The sequence below is a fragment of the Bos taurus genome, chromosome Y (assembly GCF_002263795.3).
Source record: "Bos taurus isolate L1 Dominette 01449 registration number 42190680 breed Hereford chromosome Y, ARS-UCD2.0, whole genome shotgun sequence".
NCBI classification, from domain to species: Eukaryota; Metazoa; Chordata; class Mammalia; order Artiodactyla; family Bovidae; genus Bos; species Bos taurus.
In genome coordinates, this window is record NC_082638.1 from 19,869,448 (window position 1) to 19,889,970 (window position 20,523).

Below are 20,523 nucleotides of genomic sequence, written 5' to 3' on the forward strand. Positions count from 1 at the left end.
ACCCTCCCTCCTCCTAAGAATCTGTGTGCATAAGGCTGTAAAGGCAGTGGGAGGGAAAGCTTGAGATATAATCTAAGTGGTGCAAAGGGGAAGGAGAGAGAAGAGGGGGAGTGAGGAAGGAAGGGAGAAGGAGGGGGACCAGGGTGTGACCTAGCACCCCGACATGGTTTTAGAAAGCATGAGCCCTTGCCTAGATCAAGCTCCTGGAGTTCAGCATGAAATCCATGATGAGGACCCCAGGAATCCAGCAGGTGCTGAATCTTCAAGTGCAGATCACTTGGGAGTAAGCTTGCTTCCTGCCCTCCCACCTTGCCCGCTCTGCCCCCCCAACCTATCCCCCTTGCCCCTGGAAGAATACAGGGGTTTGCTGTTTGCAGCTGGTGAATTTTCTGGCATTGGAAGAGGACCCCTGCCTTTTTAGGTTCCTGATATCAGCCTGAGCTCTGTCGGAATAGCTGTGTAGACCGCCTTCCCCTGCCCTTAAGCTATTGAACCCCAAATAACTACAATTGCAGATAAATTGGAGATAAAGTGGTGGGCCTCTGGATGCCAGAGAGAGAAGTGGAGACTCTCACCACCCTGAGACCTGGACAATAGCCCCTGGGTGAAGCCCTGAAGCCCCATCCACATTCTTTCCTCTCTCTAGCAACTTGGTAGAAAGATTTCTAGTTGAAAGACTCGATGGGGGAAAACTGTTTCAGAAACCTGTTTGGAGCCCGGGTTGGATACTATGGATTGGGTTAGAATGGGCTTTAAAAGATTTGGAATCTCCTGAAACAGCCTCACTGTAGGGGTTCATGGACACTGGACACAGGAAGTGGTGCTGGTATTTCCAGAGAAATCTCTCTGGGACGTGAAGACAAAAACACTCCAGCTTCACCCGCCACTGGGGCTCAGAATGGGATATGTTTAGCCTCACTGAGTCAACTGGACATCAGCAGCTGGTGAGCCATGGGGTTTGGAATACTTCATTTTGTTCTCTGAAGTCATGAGTCTGCAAAATTTCTCTATAAAGGGCTAGAAAGTAACCAGGAATTAAGGTCCATTCGGTCTTTGCCATTAGCAGTGTGAAACAACCTTGTGCAGTGGCAAATGATCGCAGTTGTGTTCCAAAAAAACTTTATTTGTGACACTGAAATTTAGACATCATATAATTTTTACATGTCACAAAATGTTCCTTTGTTTCCCCCAAATAAAATTAAAAAGTAAAAATATTAAACGTATTTTTAAAAGTTAAAAAAAAAAACTAAAACATAAAAATCATTCTTAACTTGCTGGTTGGGAGAAAAAAACAAACAGGAGGCATGCCAATTTGTCAATCCCTTTCTAAACCATTTGCCTATATAAGGCAGCTAGCATAGCATTAGTGGCTTGCTACACGAATTTAGTAGGCTGGATTCTGCTTATGAAAAATAGAATCTTCATTAAATCTAAGAAGACATCACCTGTAATCTACAACATTATTTGGTGTTTTGTTTGTTTGTTTTTGCCAAACACAAGCTGGAATCAAGATTGCTGGGAGAAATATCAATAACCTCAGATATGCAGATGACACCACCCTTATGGCAGAAAGTGAAGAGGAACTCAAAAGCCTCTTGATGAAAGTGAAAGTGGAGAGTGAAAAATTTGGCTTAAAGCTCAACATTCAGAAAACGAAGATCATGGCATCCAGTCTCACCACTTCATGGGAAATAGATGGGGAAACAGTGGAAACAATGTCAGACTTTATTTTTCTGGGCTCCAAAATCACTACAGATGGTGACTGCAGCTATGAAATTAAAAGATGCTTACTCCTTGGAAGCAAAGTTACGACCAACCTAGATAGCATATTCAAAAGCAGAGACATTACTTTGCCAACAGAGGTCGTCTAGTCAAGGCTATGGTTTTCCCTGTGATCATGTATGCATGTAAGAGTTGGACTGTGAAGAAGGCTGAGGGCTGAAGAATTGATGCTTTTGAACTGTGGTGTTGAAGAAGACTCTTGAGAGTCCCTTGGACTGCAAGGAGATCCAACCAGTCCATTCTGAAGGAGATCAGCCCTGGGATTTATTTGGAAGGAATGATGCTAAGGCTGAAACTCCAGTACTTTGGCCACCTCATGCGAAGAGTTGACTCATTGGAAAAGACTCTGATGCTGGGAGGGATTGGGGGGCAGGAGGAGAAGGGGATGACAGAGGATGAGATGGCTGGATGGCATTACTGACTCGATGGACATGAGTCTGGGTGAACTCCAGGAGTTGGTGATGGACAGGGAGGCCTGGCGTGCTGCAATTCATGGGGTCGCAAAGAGTTGGACACAACTGAGTGACTGATCAAATCTTATCTGTGGCATGTGGGGTCATAGGTCCCTGCCCAGGGATTGAAGCCATGCCCCCTGGCTTGGAGTGAGGAGTCTTAAGTACTGGATCACCAGGAAGGCCCGAAGCATTATTTTTCACACCACTATAAAATATATATTTATATACATATGAATGTGTGTATGTGCTGTTGCTTCAGCCATGTTTGACTCTTCCAACTCTATGGACTGTAGCTCAGCAGTCTCCTCTGTCCACAGGATTCTTCAAGCAGGAATACTGGAGTGGGTTGTCATGCCCTCCTCCAGGGGGTCTTCCTGACCCAGAGATTGAACCTGTGTCTCTTAAGTCTTCTGCATTGCCAGGAGGGTCCTTTACTGCTAGAGCCACCATTTAGCCAAGCAAACTATGGTATGCTACTGATGAAATGTGATCTGGTATCAGAAATGGTCAAATGTAAACTTTAGAATGGTCGTAAATGTCAGCGAAACCTGTTAATGGCATGGAAGCTATCGAAAAATGTATTATATGGAGAGAAATTGTGTTACGTATCTTTTGTTTCAATGACTACAACTGGTCCTGACATCATCCAGCTACATACTGGCTGACACTCTCCCTTGTGTGATAGTTTTAAGTCATTAAGATTTGGATTTCATGAAATGCTAGGGAAAACTGCTTCTCAGCCTTTTGGCTAAGATCAAGTGTAAGTACCTGGGGATCCAGGAATTAGTGGGTCGAGCCTGTGATACAGACAAATGATTGTATTATTAAGAGTTACTGTTTATTTTTGTAGCAGATATATAACACTGACAGATGCCACATGTTGTTCTAGAAACAAAAATATAGCAACCCAATAGCTCTGGAGTTGAATATGGCATGTGAGTGGGAGAAGGCTGTAATTTCTGACATCATGGTCGGGCAAGCTTGGCAGACAAACTGTGGACCGTGACAGATCAGGAGCTGGGTGATGGTACTTGAGACAGCATCCTAGGCAGGGAGAGCAGCAGAAGTCCTGAGAAGGCCCCGTCCTCTCTCCTCGGTGCCCTTGGGAGATTGGGTCCAGGAACCCTGCACCCACAGATACCAAAATGCATGGCAGTGCAAGTCTCTTATATAAAATGGTGTAGTCTTTGCATGTAACTTAAGGGGGTGCTCCCACATGCTTTAAATTATCCCCAGATTCCTTATAATACTTAATACAATGTCAGTGCTCTGTAAATAGTTTCAAGTACACAAATATATATATATATTACGTTTATATATATATTTTTTCCAGCATGAGGCAGGTTCAAGTTTTGTTATTAGAACTTTCTGGATTTTTTTTTTTTAATATATTTTTGATCCATGAATAGAGTCCGATGCCTTCTGGACTCACAGAGAGGAGGGCGTGAGGGGCAGCCCCAAGGGACAGATGAGGGCTCTTTTAGACATTTTATGTTGTTCAGCATTTCTGAGTGCTATTGGAGAACTATAGCAAAATGGCACCTACCAGCTCTCCTGTAGAGTGACAGGAGCACTGGGCCATCATGGGGAGACAAGGCAAAAGTGGGGGCTGGGGAAGAAAGTTTAAAACTGTCATGTCACTTAACTGAGTTTGAGATGTTTCCTTATGTATAAAAAAGGGTGTTAATAGTTATCTCAATGTTTCAGCCAATGATTCAATCAAGTACTAATTTTGTCTTTTGAAAGAAATAGAATCATCACCACTCATCTGCACAGAGTAAGTTCCAAGACCCCCAGTGGATATCTGTAACCTCACGTAGTATCAAACCCTATATACACAGTGTTTTTGCTATACAAACATACCTGTGATGCAGTTTATTTTATAAAAGTACAGTAAGAGATTGGCAACTAATAATGACAGGAAAGTGAAAGTGAAGTTGCTCAGTCGTTTCCGACTCTTTACAACCCCTTGGACTGCACCTTACTACTCTCCTCTGTCCATGGGATTTCCCAGGCACGAATTCTGGAGTCGGTTGCCATTTCCTGTTGTGAAGGATCTTCCCAACCCAGGGATTGAAACCAGGTCTCCTGAATTGTAGGCAGACAATTTACCATCTAAGTCACCAGGGAAAGTATAATAATAACATAGAACAATTATAACAGTATACTTTTATAGAAGTTTTGTGAAAGTTTCCATGTAAAATATATTACTGTACTAATTTACTGATGTTTTTCACCCTAAAGGCAATGGCACCCCACTCCAGTAGTCTTGCCTGGAAAATCCCATGGACAGAGGACCCTGGTGGGCTACAGTCCATGGGGTCGCACAGAGTCGGACACAACTGAAGTGACTTCACTTTCACTATTCACTTCCATGCATTGGAGAAGGAAATGGCAACCCACTCCAGTGTTCTTGCCTGGAAAATCCTAGGGACAGAGGACCCTGGTGGGCTACAGTCCATGGGGTCGCACAGAGTCGGACATGACTGAAGTGACTTAGCAGCAGAAGCAGCAGCAGCAGCAAGCACTTACTGCACTCTGTGGCCATACCTTTTGCAGTTTGAGGTTTAACAGCAAAACTAATACAGATTTCTTTTCTCTTCTTCACATTCACCACAGATCTTAGCAACCTCAGCATGCAACTGTTCTCTTTTTAATCAAATTGAGAACTTTGATATTTTCACTTAAATGTAGCACTTAATGGATTCCCTCTAGCATGTCTAAATGGCCAGCATCACTCTAATATGCTTTGGGTTCATTATTGAGTAAAATAAGGGTGATTTGGTCACAGCTCTGTGACATCTCAACAGTCATTGTGGTAAACAAGTAACAACCGAGTGGGATGTGCAGGACTAAGGAACGATTCACATTTTGGGCAGGAGGAAGCAGGATGGTGTGAGATTCCAATCACACTCCTCAAAATGACATGCAATTTACAATTTATGAGTTATTTCTCTCTGGAATTTTCCATTTAATATTTTCAGAGAACAACCCTCAGGGTTAACTAAAACCACAGAGAGTGACACCTGGATTCAAGTTCAAAGCCAGTCATTTCTAACATTTGAACAGAGTGACCAGACTCAGAAATGGAATCCCAGAGGGACCTGAATTCACCATGGCCCCTCCAGGAGTCTATTCTACAAATAATATGATTATGACCTTGGAAGGTCTCTTGACCTCACCAAGCCATGTTTATGGTGAGACACCATTTTCACAGATTCACGTAAATGACCAGACATGCTTCAGTCTTATGGATCCAGACAGCACATGTAGTTTGGAAGGGCTGGAGAAAACAGACTTTTTGACTCTAGCAAGTCAGAGCAAGATTGTTGGTCCCATGAAATGAAATCTGATCATGCTACTTGATGACTTTTACTGTGGACAGCATACAAGAGATAGGCAGCCAGAACAGAAGACTCACACAGCCTCAGCTGAGCTGAGTGACTCACAACCCTCAGCTGAGCTGTGTGACTCACAAGCCTCAGCTGCTTGAGAGTTCTAAAAAATGTCAAGTTTATGACCCAGGTGAGGAACCATCTGGAGTTTGAGAAGCAGAAGGGTGACAGCTAGGAAATCCACACTACTGGCCAGCACTGCAACCGCCAGTTTCCCAGCCCATTCCAGCTGCGTATCACATTGAAAGTGTCCACACTTCTGGGGAGCCCTCCACGGTCTGTAAAATCTGTGAATTGTCCTTCGAAACACATCAGGTTCTCTTACAACACATGAAGGACAGTCACAAACCTGGCAAAACACCTTATGAATGCCACATTTGCAATTACAGATCTTCAGCCTTTGCTGATACAGAGGCAAATTTTAGAACATGGCATGGAAACACAAACAAATTGCTTTGTCTGTTTTGCCTCAAATTTTTCAAACTGGTGATATCCTTCGTAAATCACACTTGGAGGCACTGGAACAAGAGGGTCTTTCCATGTTCCAAGTGCCTACTACAGTTATTGAAGCCAAAGGAAAATACAGAGCATCAAACCAATAATCATCAGCCATTCAAAAAGCCAGAACAATTGCAAGGGTTGCCTACTGAAACAGAGGTCATGATCCAAACTTCAGTTCAGCTGAGACTGAGTTGATTTCCCTAAGAGAGACAGCATCCATCATTGTGAGGAACACTGACTCCCGAGTGCCACCCAGAAAAACTACAAAGAAGATTGACTACCAACACAAACTACTCCAGATGTGTTGCAGCAAGGGATCTGGCTAAAAACTATGTTCTACCCACCTCCAGAAATTCAAAACAGCCCTATTGAGGTTCAGCCAGCTGTACATAAAGACCCTGCTTGGCTTTTGTTCAGTTGCTCAGTCATGTCTGACTCCCTGTGACCCTATAAACTTCAGTACACCAGGCTTCCCTGTCCATCACCGTCTCCTGAAGCTTGCTCAAACTCATTCCATTGGGTTGCTGATGCTATCCAACCATCTTGTCCTCTGTCATGTTTTGTGCTCCTTCCTTCAATATTTCCCAGCATCAGGGTTTTTTCCAATAAGTTGTCTCTTCCCATCAGGTGACCAAATTATTGGAGCTTCAGCATCAGTTCTTCCACTGAACATTCAGGGTTGATTTCCCTTAGGATTGACTGGTTGGATCTCCTTGCAGTCCAAGGGACTCTCCAGAGTCTTCTCCATTCTCCAGGACCACAGTTCAAACAGATCAATTCAGCATTCAGCCTTCAGTCCAGCTCTTCCATCTGTATCTGACTCCTGGGAAAACTATAGCTTTGACTTTATGGACATTAGTTGGCACAGTAATGTCTCTGTCTTTTAAGATGCTATCTACATTTGTCACAGCTTTTCTTCCAAAGAGTGTCTTTTAATTTCAGGGCCTCAGTAGCAGTCCACAGTTATTTTGGAGCCCTAAAAAATAAAGTCTGGATTTACTGTAACTGAGATTGTACTGGCTTCATCTCTCCACCATCAAGTAGCTTTGAAATCTCCATGTTCCTTCCTGGCTTCTCTCTGATCCCCAAAGTAACCATTTCTCTGAACTCTAGCACCAGGTATTCATTTTCCTTTGTTTCAAATTTTAAATAGATAGAATCACACAACAGAATTTCTGTTCCCCTGGTCTTTGTTTTCTTTCAAATAAGTGAGATGCATTCTTATTACATGTAGCTGTGGAACATTCCTTTTCATTACTGGGTAGAATTCCCTTGGATGAATGGGCATAGTCTTATATGTCCATTTACTGTGCCTGAAATTTGAGGCTTTAATTTTGCCTTTTTGAATAAGCTGCCTATGAACATGTGTATGTGTTTCACAGTAATTTCTCTAAGATAGCTATATCTGTATATATGGATATGAGATTTTCTGATAATCCATGTGGTAGTGGTAAAGTTGCTAAGTGGTATTTGACTCTTGCAACCCCACACACTCTAGCCCACCAGTCTCCACTGTCCATGGGTTTTCCCAGGCAAGAATACCACAATGGCTTGGCATTTCCTTCTCCATAGTATTTTCCTGACCCAGCGTTCAAACCTGGGTCTCCTGCATTGCAGGCAGATTTGTTACTGACAGATACAAAATAGCCATGAAATTAAAAGACACTTACTCCTTGGAAGGAAAGTTATAACCAACCTAGATAGCATATTCAAAAGCAGAGACATTACTTTGCCAACAAAGGTCCATCTAGTCAAGGCTATGGTTTTTCCTGTGGTCATGTATGGATGTAAGAGTTGGACTGTGAAGAAAGCTGAGTGCTGAAGAATTGATGCTTTTGAACTGTAGTGTTGGAGAAGACTCTTGAGAGTCCCTTGGACTTTAAGGAGATCCAACTAGTCCATTCTAAAGGAGATCAGCCTTGGGATTTCTTTGGAAGGAATGGTGCTAAAGCTGAAACTCCAGTACTTTGGCATGAGGTCATGCGAAGAGTTGACTCATTGGAAAAGACTCTGACACTGGGAGGAATTGGGGGCAGGAGCAGAAGGGGATGACAGAGGATGAGATGGTTGGCTGGCATCACTGACTTGGACGTGAGTCTGAGTGAACTCCGGGAGTTGGCGATGGACAGGGAGGCCTGGCATGCTGCGATTCATGGGGTTGCAAAGAGTCGGACATGACTGAGTGACTGAACTAAACTGAACTGATTCCTGCTTCTGAACCTAAATAACTTGTAGCTCCTAAGTGAAATTGTTATGAAAAAAGGAATGATATTGAAAATAGCAAACTTTTTGAGACAGAGCTAAAGCAGTTTCATATGTTAATGTGCACTACATTTGAAAAGAAGAAAGCTTGGCAAAACAATGATCTAAGTAAATGCTATTCACAGACATTTTGGTAGCAATATAAATTTTTTAAATCATTGTTACATGTATTCCCTAATAAGGATGATCAGGTTTTCACATATATAAATGCATATTTTTCTCTTCTGTGAGGTAATGTATTTATATACTTTATCTGATTTTTCAGTCGGGGTGTTCATCTTGTAGGAATTTTTGTTTGTTTCCTGTAAGGCTTAAGGAATCATAGATCTTCAACCAGGGATTGAATTTCTGCCCCTCCATTGCAAACACAAAGCCCTAACTACCAGATCATTAGGGAATTCGCAATGAAAAAGTTTTCTCTCTCCTTGTCTAATATGCCACTTCAGAGATATTAAAATGTAGCTAATGTGACAGAGGTATTAAATCCTTGTGTGTGCTCAGTCACTGCAGTTCAGGTCAGTTCAGTTGCATTCAACTCTTTGTGACCCCATGAATCGCAACATGCCAGGCCTCCGTGTCCATCACCGACTCCCAGAGTTCACCCAGACTCACGTCCATCGAGTCAGTGATGCCATCCAGCCATCTCATCCTCTGTCATCCCCTTCTGCTCCTGCCCCCAATCCCTCCCAGCATCAGAGTCTTTTCCAATGAGTCAACACTTTGCATGAGGTGGTCAAAGTACTGGAGTTTCAGCTTTAGCACCATTCCTTCCAAAGAAATCCCAGGGCTGATCTCATTCAGAATGGACTGGTTGGATCTCCTTGCAGTCCAAGGGACTCTCAAGAGTCTTCTCCAACACCACAGTTCAGAAGCATCAGTTCTTCAGCCCTCAGCCTTCTTCACAGTCCAAATCTCACATCCATACAAGACCACAGGAAAAACCATAGCCTTGACTAGATGGACCTTTGTCGGCAAAGTAATGTCTCTGCTTTTGAACAAGCTATATGGGTTGGTCATAACTTTCCTTCCAAGGATTAAGCGTCTTTTAATTTCATGGCTGCAGTCATCATCTGCAGTGATTTTGGAGCCCCAAAAAATAAAGTCTGACACTGCTTCCACTGTTTCCCCATCTATTTCCCATCAAGTGATGAGATTGGATGCCATGATCTTCATTTTCTGAATGTTGAGCTTTAAGCCAACATTTTCACTCTTCACTTTCAATTTCATCAAAAGGCTTTTTAGTTCCTCTTCACTTTCTGCCTTAAGGGTGGTGTCATCTGCGTATCTGAGGTTATTGATATTTCTCCTGACAGTCTTGGTTCCAGCTTGTGTTTCTTCCAGACCAGTGTGTCTCATGATGTACTCTGCATATAAGTTAAATAAGCAGAGTGACAATAGACAGCCTTGACATACTCCTTTTCCTATTTGGAACCAGTCTGTTGTTCCATGTCCAGCTCTAACTGTTGCTTCCTGACCTGCATACAAGTTTCTTAAGAGGCAGGTTAAGTGGTCTGGTATTCCCTTCTCTTTCAGAATTTTCCACAATTTATTGTGATCCACAAAGTCAAAGGCTTTGGCGTAGTCAATAAAGCAGAAATGGATGTTTTTATGGGACTCTCTTGCTTTCTCTATGATCCAGCAGATGTTGGCATCTGATCTCTGGTTCCTCTGCCTTTTCTAAAACCAGCTTGAACATCAGGAAGTTCACGGTTCATGTATTGCTGAAGCCTGGCTTGGGAGATTTTGAGCATTACTTTACTAGCATGTCTGATGAGTCCAACTGTGCCGTAGTTTGAACATTCTCAGTCCTGTCCAACTCTTTGTGACCCCACGGACTGTAGCCCGTCAGGCTCTTCTAAGTCCATGGGATTCTGTAGGCAATAATACTGGGGTGGGTTGCCATTTCCCATTCCAGGGGATATTCCCGACCCAGGGATTGAGCCCATATTTTTTATGTCTCCTGTATTGGGAGGCAGGTTCCTTATCACTATCACCACCTGGGAAACCTATTAAAATTTACTTTTATTTAATTAATTTAAAATTAAAAGCTATTGCTTGAGGAACCAGATCTTCCTTATAAATGTGTTTCAATTAATTTTATACTCAATAATTTGTGAATCTCTTAGATATTTTCCTCAATTTGAGAGTCCATGCCCCTCTCCAGGTATAGGCTGGGTTTAGTGACTTGTTTCCAAAGGACAGAATATGTCAGGGGGAAAGAGATAACTTTATAGCAGAGGAACTAGTGGTAAGTCATATTGATAGTATGAATCCTTGATGGGAAGTAATGAGAAAGATATATTGCCTTGGAGGTATAGTTCTAAAAATATATAAACCCCTGTGCAACCAGGAGAAATATATCAAACCCATATTGAGAGTCATTCTGCAAAATACCTGTCCCTGAAGGACTCCTGAAAATTGTCAAAAGTCATGAAAAGCAAGGAAAGTTTAAGAAACTGCTAAGACCAGAGGGAGATCAGCCCTGGGATTTCTCTGGAAGGAATGATGCTAAAGTTGAAACTCCAGTACTTTGGCCACCTCATATGAAGAGTTGACGCATCGTGGTCTGGAAACTAAGACCCAGAAGGGAAGCATCACAGCTAGCAACAACAACAAAAAAAAAGGAAATTAGGACACAAAAGACATCAAGGATGCTTGGACATAAAGGGACAGGAGGACACAAGAATGCAGCTGTCTATGCATCAAGGAAAGAGACCTCCAGAGACACCACACTGTCAACACCTTGATTCTGGGCTTCGGGCCTCCAAAACTGGGAGAAAACAGTTTTCTGTTGTTTAAATCTGAGGTATTTCTGGTGGCGACCTTAGTACCCTAACACATTCTTTAGATCGGGAGTCCCTAGAGAGGGCTCACCTCAAGGACAGGCAGGATGTACACAGGTGATGACTCAGCTCCCACGTGACTCCCACCCATCAACAAATGCCCACCCACCCAGATTTTCCAGGAGGAAGCCTGCTCCTGTGAAACACTTCTTGCAGACCATTGCTGCTAAAGGTCTCCACCCAACTCTCTTTCTGGCCCCAACATCTTTTACTTCTCTTCTAGACTGTGAGGGACAGAACCTTGAAAACAGAGTGAGGCCTGTGCTCAAACCATCCTGGATGTGAAAGGGAGTATGTCTTTTAATGAAAAAAAAAAAAAAAGGAATAAAACCCCAGAGCTGTCAAGCAGAATACAATGAAGCTTATCACCAGATGTACCAAAAAGCCTTCATACGTTAGGTTAGGAAAAAGCAGAGGACATGAGTTCAATCTCTTCTGCAGGTAAGGTTTCCAGGAATGAGGACAGCATGATTTCTGTAGATGGGTTGAGAGCAGGTGAATTTATTGAAAGGCATTTGAGTCTGTAGCCAGAAGAGGAATATGAGTGGAGGGGGTATGTCATCCTTCATTTCCCTCTACCTCCAGAAGTTTCTATGATATGGGCCATGATCACAGGGCTCCCAGAGTTCAGGGAGAGAGGAATGTTTGGTGACTTCATCAAAGCCTGACGCATAGAAGCTGCCTTTCAGAAGCCAACATCAGATTTCTGGGCCATCTGTCAGGCTCAAGAAATGACCTACTAGGAACTCTCTGGTAGTTCTGCAATGGTGAGGACTCTGTACTTTCACTGATGAGTGCATAGATTCTATCCTTAGTTGGGGTTAGAAGCTGCAAGCTTCATAGGCTGGCCAACAAACAAAACAAAAAAAGAAAGACAGACATGACCTATTCCCACTTTTCCTTCCATGGACAACTGCAGGGTCAACTCCAGTGCAGGTCCATTGCTGTGGTCAGGGAGGAAGCTCCCCGAGGCTTGTGACCATGGAGAGACATGTGATCAGCCTGAGTGTCCACCAACAGGGCTGGGCACCTCACACCAACTGAGCACCTGGTACCCAGTAGGAGATCAGCCCTACAGATAAGGGCTGTATGAGAAGTGGACTCTACAAGGTGGCCAGAAAGCACACCTTTCAAGAGGGCACTAATCCAGGTGGCCAGCCTGTTCCGATTTTATCCATCTCTAGGGGAGAGCCAGGCATTTCCATTGTTCTCACAAACCTTTTCCTCTTCTACTCTCCCTGGGACATCTTTATATCAAGAGATTGTTGTTGTTCATTTGCCCAGTTGTATCTGAAACCCCATGAACTGCAACATGCCAGGTCTTGCTGTCCATTACCATCTCCTGAAGTTTGCCCAAGTTCATGTCTATTGCATTGGTGATGCCATCCATCCATCTCATTCTCTATCACCCTCTTCTCCTTCTGCCCTCAATCTTGCCCAGAATCAGAGACTTTCCCAGTGAGTCAGCTGTTGCCATCAGATGATCAATATAGTGGACCTTCAGCTTCAGCATCATTCCTTCTAACAAGTATTCAGGGTTGATTTCCCTTAAGATTGACTGGTTTGATCTCCTTCTTGTCCAAGGGACACTCAGGAGTCTTCACCAGCACCACAACTCGAAGGCAAAAATCTGTGGCACTCTGCCTTCTTTGTGGTCCATCTCTCACAATCGTACATGACCACTAGGAAGACCATAGCCTTGACTATAGAGACCTTTGTCAGCAGAGTAATGTCTCTGCTTTTCCACACACTAAGTTTTTCACAGCTTTCCTGACAAGAAGCAACTGTCTTTTGATTTCATGGTTTCAATCACCATTGCAGTGATTGCACAGGCCAGGAAGAGGAAATCTGTCAGTACTTCCACCTTTTCCCCTTTTATTTGCCATGGAGTAAGGGACCAGATGCCACAAACTTAGTTTTTTTTAATACTTGGTTTAAGCCGGCTATTTCACTCTCCTCCTTGATCCTCACCTCATCAGTCCAGAGCGTCTGGCTTCTTGCTACTTCTGCTCTCAGTTCTAATTCGCTTAGTAAGAAATCGTAAAAGGATGGTTTCACAGGTTAAATGCAAGGGTGGTACAGAGAGGGACTGAACCTTAATGGACCATGACACATTGCAAAACTCAATGACAACTTGCACCACCTGCTTACCCACATTATTAAAGGTAAAGTGAAAGTGTTAGTCAGTCCTGTCTGATTCTTTGTGACTCCATGTACTGTAGCCCAACAATTCCATAGGCTCCTCTATGGAATTATCCAGTAAAGAATACTGGAGTGGGTAACCACTCCCTTCTCCAGAGGATCTTCCCGATTCAGGGACTAAGCCTGAGTCTACTGCATTGCTGGTGGGTTCTTTACCATCTGAGCTACCAGGAAAGCTCAAATCAAAATGATACTAATTTCTAGGACATTCCTAGATTAAACTTTGGCTGGTCCATGCTGGTTTCAGCTCCACTGGCCAGAAAAAGTGGTGTAGTTGGAGCCCTCCACTCTGAAGGGCTGATCTGATTATCATTATTTTGTTTTAGTTACTAAATATCTCTGAATCTCAGAGGACTAGGTCTAAGCAAAGAGGTCTGATGGGTAAAGAGAATTTGTTAAAAGCCTTAATGCTGTCAAATTGGCAGATAACCAGGATTTGGAGGAAATTTTATCTTTACCATGTGGCTTAAGGTAAAAACGTAAGGATTAAGATTTTTTAAAAAAAGGTACAGATGAATCAACACTGAAATACTCAACTCAGAAGTGACTTTTTTTGACAATTGGGAATGGATTTCCATCAGCCTTTGAACAAATAATTGTGTGTGAAAGTTTTTATTAATATAAAAACAAAATAAAACCTGTGGTAATATTAGTGGCATAAAAGCACACTTAGACAATGGATTCAAGGATGTTGGGTTTTCTCTTAGAAACTGGAGGCTTCCCTGGCAGCTCAGATGGTAAAAAATCTGCCTGGGTTAGGACGATCTCCTGGAAAAGAGAATGACTACCCACTGCAGTATTCCCACCTGTAGAATTCCATGGGCAGAGAACGCTGGGAGGCTACAGTCCATTGATTCCCAAAGAATCAGATCCAGCTGAGCAGTGGGAAGGTGGGCACGGGCTGGTGTGTCCCAAAGGCTCCAGATGGTCTGCTGGTGAATATGCCCCAGGACTCCGGGCCTGACGTTGTACAGTGAACCCATCTTGGCACTGCCCATGGCCCGAGATGGAGGTTTTGCATCTGCTGGATCCACTGAGGAAAACCCCAGTGGCTGGGTGGGGTTAGTAGTAGGGGTTCCTTGGAAGAAGATTCCCACCAGCGGTGCTCACTCCTGGACACTTAGTTCAGTCCAGGCCCTGAGGATGCACCTTGTATATGATGACAGATTGAACAGCCTCAGAAATAAGTGAGGAGGTGGATGCCCTGGAAATGAGAACCACAGGGAGTGGAAAGATGGTGCCCTGAACTCCTTTAGCTGATCCTGGCCTATCAGAGAGCATCTAGGCCCCACTCATGCTCAGGCCGTTTTATAGAACCACTAACAGGAGAGTCATGAATTTAAAGGGGAGAATCATGGTCACAGGTCACAGAGGACACCAAATGATTGACATTGAAGTTCCCTTTATTTCTTTGTAACAATCCAACAGAGGGGTAATGACCCCATCACCCTACCAAGCCCAAAATTCCCCCTCCAAAAATCAGATTCACATTTCTAACTGTGTAGGAACATATCTCTCCAAAAATCCCACCAAGCCCTCCCCCACTGCCCACTCTAAATCACTTTCTCCTGCTTACACTGAAAAATTGTCTGAAACTGTTGTGTTCATTCTCAGCCTGCCACTCATGAGCTGGGCTAGTCGGGCAAGTAGCAGGGGCACAGGATGGGCGCGGTGTCATAGAGGATCTGGTCACCGCAGTGTGGACAGGGGCTGGCGCTGACCCAGAACATGCTGGACCGCCCAGACTTGCACAGAAGCTGCTTGAGCCGGGCATGCAGCTGAGCCAGAAGGCCCAGGTGCAGGGTGCCATGCACATCCTCATAGCTCTCCAGGGGTGCAGGGTACAGCACGTGGCTCAGCTTACTCAGCCCCATGGTGTGGTGCAGCAGGCTCTCCAGCACAGCCATAGAGATAGGGTTGCCACAGAAGCTGAAGGTGGTGAGCTGGGAGCAGCCGCTCAGGGAGGGTAAGAGGGCACTGAACTGAGAGTCCATGATGCCGCACTCATCCAGGTCCAGTTCCTGCAGGGTGGCTGAGGTCCTCTCAATCAGGACCTGCAGGGACTCCAAGTTGAGGCTGGTCAGGTTGACCCCGCTGAGGCCAAGGTCCTTCAGCAGGCTGACGCTCGGGCACTGCGACAGGTATGTCAGGTCTGACTCCGAAATCAGGCAATTGGTGATCGACAGGGTCTCCAGAGGGGTGTTCAGGCACCTGGGGAAAGACAGAGCAGTCAGTGTCAGGGGCAGAGGGATATGGGGAGGAGAGGCCCCTTTCACAGGAACACAGGGGATCTCACTGGCTTGGAGCTGGCCTCTCACCTCCTTGACAGGAAGGCAGGGGTTCTTCCAGGGGGAAGGTCATGCTCATATGGTTATGACCTCCCCCTGCACAAAATGATGAACTATTTTTAATGTGGGAAACAAACTGTAAACAAAGATTATTTGCCTATTTCAGCTTACTAGTATTTTGTTCACAGGAATTAAGATGTTTGTACAGGACACGGCTAGTTGAATTCAACAGCAGGCTGGATGCAGTAGACATGGGCTGGTGGGTCCCAGCAGTTACAGACGATCCCTGGGTGCATATCCCCCAGATATCCGGGGGTCACAAACCATCCATCATCACCTACAATTCATCCATCATCACCTACAATTCTTTGTCATTCTCTGTCATCGTCTCAGCTAAGACATCACTCTCTCGGAAAGAATTCCCAAGGGCATCACACCTGACCCCCACTATGCGGACTCCCAGCACAAGTCCCATTTGGCAGCATCTAACCTAGGCCACGCCTCTGACCCTAACCAGGGAGGTGACCTGACAAGAAGCCCGGGGACAGAGCGGCCATACCGTGAGGACTTCCAAGTGGCCTGTGCACACTGGCCATGTCCCCAGCAGGCACAAATAGACACCCCGATGGTAAAGAAATGAAAGAGGCCAGGTTTTGCTGCAGAGCTGGCGCCACACCTCACCTGAGCACCTGGTGCAGGCGGCCCTCGAGGAAGGAGATGGAGTCCAGGTAGAGCTCCTGCAGGTGGGGCAGGTTCAGGAACTGTGCACTGAGCTGGTTGACGCAGTTCTCCTGGTCCGGGGTGGTATGTGGCAATATGTGGATGCGAGACAGCAGCAGCCGGCGCAGGTTGCCCATCCGGCCCAGGTGCGGCAGGAACCTGCTCAGCGTGGCCAGCTTCCAGATGCAGTTGACCTCCAGGTCCTGAATGGAGTCCAGCTGCACCACCTTCAGGATCTTCCTGATGCTCTTCATGGGCATGGTGAAGATCCTCAGCTTCTGGCAGCGGATGTGCAGCAGCTTCCCCCTCTTCTTGGCCTTCTTCAGCAGGTAGCTGAGGGTCTCATCCAGAGTGTCCTCCTTGATGCACAGGTCGACCAGCACCTCCACAGGGGCCTGCTCTGGCTTCAGCCCCGCCTGCGCCTCCACCCTGCACCTCTTCTGCATTGGTTGGGCTGGCTCAGGCTCCAGCAGTGAGCAAACACTGACCTTCATCCCGGACCACAGGGTCCAGAAGTCCTGGTGGGTTTTCCGGCGCAAGTCCAGCACCTGCAGCTTCCACCGCCTGTGAGGCCGCAGGGGAAAGGCTGAGCCATGCAGAGGCCAATGGGCACCAGGACCCCATGAGTTCTCTGCACTCCACGTACCACAGCTCCTCTGGCTTCTAGGTCCCCCTTGGTTCCCACTTTAAGGGATAATGGGGGGTGGCCCACATGCTTTTTCTGCCCTCTCCCCCTCAACCAGTCCTATACATCCAATTGCTTGTTTCCATATGAGTCCTCATCCACCTGCCCTGTCTGCACCTTGCTTACACCCCCAGGCCTCACCAGTCTGCCAGGTTGACCTTACCTGGGGCGGACCTCCTGAGCAAGCAGGACATCCAGACCATCGAGTGCTGCCTGGAAGGTGTCCAGATGAGGCTGGTGGTCTTGCATCAGGGCCCCCAGTGGGAGGCAGGGGAAGGGCCAGGCCTGCACCATCGCCTTCAGGGCCTCTGTGTGCCTTCCAGCAAAGGCCTCCATAAACAGTGGTGGAAAGAGCTCGATGGGCAGCTCCTCCAGAGCCATGATGGCCAAGGCCTCATTGCGCAGCAGGCACTGTGCGCCCAGCTCCAGGAGTCGGGGTGGGGCCTGGACGTTCATCCTGAAGAACCTCCTCTGGAATGAGTCCTGGGAGGACGTCAGAGAGCAAGGGCATGGGAGTGGGGGGTGGCGTTTCCTTCTCTGGTCAAGGAACCGGGGAGACCCTGCTGTCCCTCCACCCTCAGGGAACCAAGGCAGGGTCAGAGACATCCTCTGGCCACAAAGTCACAGCTTTTGTCCCACCAGCACATGGACAAGCATCTCTCCAGGCAGCAACAAAGGGACAAGGTGACCTCTTGCTCCATCCCGTATCTCCTGGCTGCTGCATTTAATCCCAGCCCTACTGGCCGGTAGATACCTAGGAGTCTGACAGCTGACCCCACTCTCTTCAGAGAAAGCTTCTGATTATTACTCAAGGGCTGAAAACAGGAATCAGGAGTTTAGCCCAACACAGCCTGTCTCTAAACTCCAACCAATAACTCACACAATGAGTGCTGTTAGGTCACTACATAAAAAAGTCACTTTCACTGGGTGTCTCTTCTACAAATGTTATTACCATTTGGTTCAGTGGACCAAAGCACTCGCATTCAGAACAAAACCTCCACTCTTTCAAATATTCTACAGATTTTTTTTTTTTTGTATCCCATGGGATTAAAAAAGTCTTTAGCTTTTAATACAAAAAGAAACCCCCAAAATCCTTTAGGCTAGTCAAATCACAAAACTGTAAAATAATATGAACTATAATCACTGGTCTCAAACTAAAATGTAAAATGTCACCCAAAAATTCCTCTTAATTAGATGTCTTTCATTAAATCAATTCCAGGAACTTCCCTGAATTTCAGTGTGGAGGACTGTATTCTTTCACAGCAGGGGCATGAGTTCTATCCCCATCAGGGATCTATGACACCAGATGCTGTTCTGTGTGGCCCCATCCCCTAAATCTCACCCCACCCTAACCCATCCCTCACTGCCCCTACCCTGTCAAATTTTATCTAGTTAGGAAATGTTGTAATGATCTGTACAAGTGGAGAAAATCAGAGAAGCAACCAAACTGTCTGGGATAAAGGTAAAACTGCATGTAGACGGAAAAGCAAAGTATACAATTGCCAACGTGAATGGAAAGGCAAAGAAAATTCTCCACAGGATCGTGGCCTGCATGGACTGTCCCATGAAGACCCCAGCAGGTACATCTGTCAGAGCTCAATGCTCCAGCGTGGAGCAGTGTGCTCAGTCCTCAGACCCTCTTCTCCTTCCAGGACACAGTTTTCCGATTCTGGCTGAAATTTCCATTTCCAGATAAAGTGCTATCTTACTACTAGATTTCCATCCAGCTAAGGCTGAGTGGTTTTTGTTTTTTTACTTTCTCACTACATACAACTGATGGGATCCTGTCTGTTCACAATAGGTTACCAAAATATTTAAAAATATAAAAGAAGAAAACTAACCTGAAGGTACATTCGTTGGGGGAGTTTGGGCCACATCAAAATCAACCAAATGTTCACATTCAGACAGCTTTGTGTGGATGGTGATGTCACCCCAGAAAACAAAGAAACAAAGTAAGATTCCTGAGTATCACACTGTCACTTCTACACTGTCAGACAGTGAAACATGTTCCCGTTCACAGAGGAACAGAGGTGTAATGGAGGGATGATGGGTCCTCCAGATTTTGAGAGTGAAGAATTCCCTGGAACTGGTCAGATCAAAATACACCTAGGAGCTGGCCAGGAGAACAGAGGGACCAGACATTTGTAACAAAACCATGAAAGTACCCAAGAAAGTGTGCTTTGTTTGGAGGAATTCAAAGACTTATCTTAGCCTAGGCTTGTGAAATTGTCAGAAGAGGGAGTGGCTAAAAAGGGACCAGTGGATCCCTTAAACCCAAGACAAACCCAAGATCCAGACTTCCTTCCTCCCTGGAGGCAAAAGGGCATTTCCTTTGTGAAGCTAGGCTATTACATTTACGAATGTGTTTTAGGAGAGGATGGAACTGTTTTGGCTGGCCAAACCTTGGACAGGCATTGTTTTGCCTGAAAGCCACTTATGGCTTAGGGTCGTGGGCTCTCCTGAAGGGAAATAAACGTGGGCCAAGGACATAAATCTGTGTCAGCAAATGGCTGTAAACCGGAGGCTCAGGGGTCCTCTGCACATCCCAGCCTGGGCTCTGTCCAGCGACCTGTACCCTCAACATGACCTTCAAAGGCTCCTTCCCAATGTAGCTGGGTAACCTGACCTTCCCTCAGTGCCAGTGAACAAGAAATCCAAAGCGCCTTTGAAACCGCCCTCCCGCCCAACCCCAACCCCTCTCCCTCCCTTAAGGCTCTCACTTACAGAGATTCTGATGGGAGCTCAACTTTAAGCCCACAAATACAATTCAGTTTTTCCTTTGCTCTGCATTAAGAACAGGTAGCCACACGGACTTTCTCCCTGGGGAGGTGCAAATCCTGCATCAAAGGGTCTGGGTTGAAGCCCCTTCTGGGCCGGCTGACACACTGGTTCTGTTGAGGTCTCAGAACACAGACAGATGGAACCTCTCCACGCCTGGCATTGTGATGCCCCAACAATTCTATATGGAAGGCAAGAAGGAGGCCGTCCCTGAAAGCTACTCTACAGTTTGTTAACTTCCTGGATATGGCATTCACCAAATTCCCACCATCCCCATCAGCAGCCAGAGATGTGGGTGTCCCTTAAATAGAGTTAAAACCCCTAAAATAGGGTTAAGCTGGAATGTGCCTTAAGGGCACTTTGACTTCCGGCAATCACCTTGGCCAAACAGCTGCAGAAGCTCAAGATTAACAACGAAGAGAATCATCCAGTCCCTGATTAAGTAACAACCATGAGGATGCTGGCACTTTCCACCAGTACTTCAAATAACTTTCAGAGAGAAGTCGAAATTCACCCCTGGTTTCCTTTCCAGCCTGGTGAGTGTGAGAAAGCCAAGGCAGGGCTCTGCCATGCTCCACGAAGGAGGAACTGGAAGGCCTACTTGGGGGAAGA

The 20,523-nt window shown here is 45.7% G+C and overlaps 1 protein-coding gene and 1 pseudogene across 2 annotated transcripts; one reads left to right on the plus strand and one right to left on the minus strand.

Moving 5' to 3' along the window:
* Positions 1–227: 227 nt before the first annotated feature.
* Positions 228–6,459, plus strand: LOC132344446 (zinc finger protein 280A-like; annotated as a pseudogene).
* Positions 6,460–14,825: 8,366 nt separating this feature from the next.
* LOC132344500 (melanoma antigen preferentially expressed in tumors-like) lies at positions 14,826–20,051 on the minus strand. Of its 2 annotated transcripts, XM_059884124.1 has the most exons (5): positions 19,858–20,051; positions 18,975–19,041; positions 17,297–17,616; positions 16,410–17,012; positions 14,826–15,651 (listed from the first exon to the last, which is right to left on the minus strand). In XM_059884124.1, exons 2-5 carry the CDS (start codon positions 19,008–19,010, stop codon positions 15,075–15,077), a joined length of 1,536 nt encoding a protein of 511 aa, XP_059740107.1. In that variant the 5' UTR covers positions 19,011–19,041; positions 19,858–20,051; the 3' UTR covers positions 14,826–15,074. The 2 variants fall into 2 exon arrangements, with proteins under 2 accessions (XP_059740107.1, XP_059740108.1); XM_059884125.1 differs by lacking the exon at positions 18,975–19,041.
* Positions 20,052–20,523: the final 472 nt, after the last annotated feature.

Excerpts from the sequence above, each read along its gene's own strand:
- LOC132344500 (XM_059884124.1), bottom strand. The coding sequence starts at position 19,010 with ATGTGGCCCAAACTCCCCCAACGAATGTACCTTCAG. Across the intron at positions 17,617-18,974 it reads CCCAACGAATGTACCTTCAG|GACTCATTCCAGAGGAGGTT; the intron begins GTTAGTTTTCTT and ends ACGTCCTCCCAG. Across the intron at positions 15,652-16,409 it reads CGCCTGCACCAGGTGCTCAG|GTGCCTGAACACCCCTCTGG; the intron begins GTGAGGTGTGGC and ends GTCTTTCCCCAG.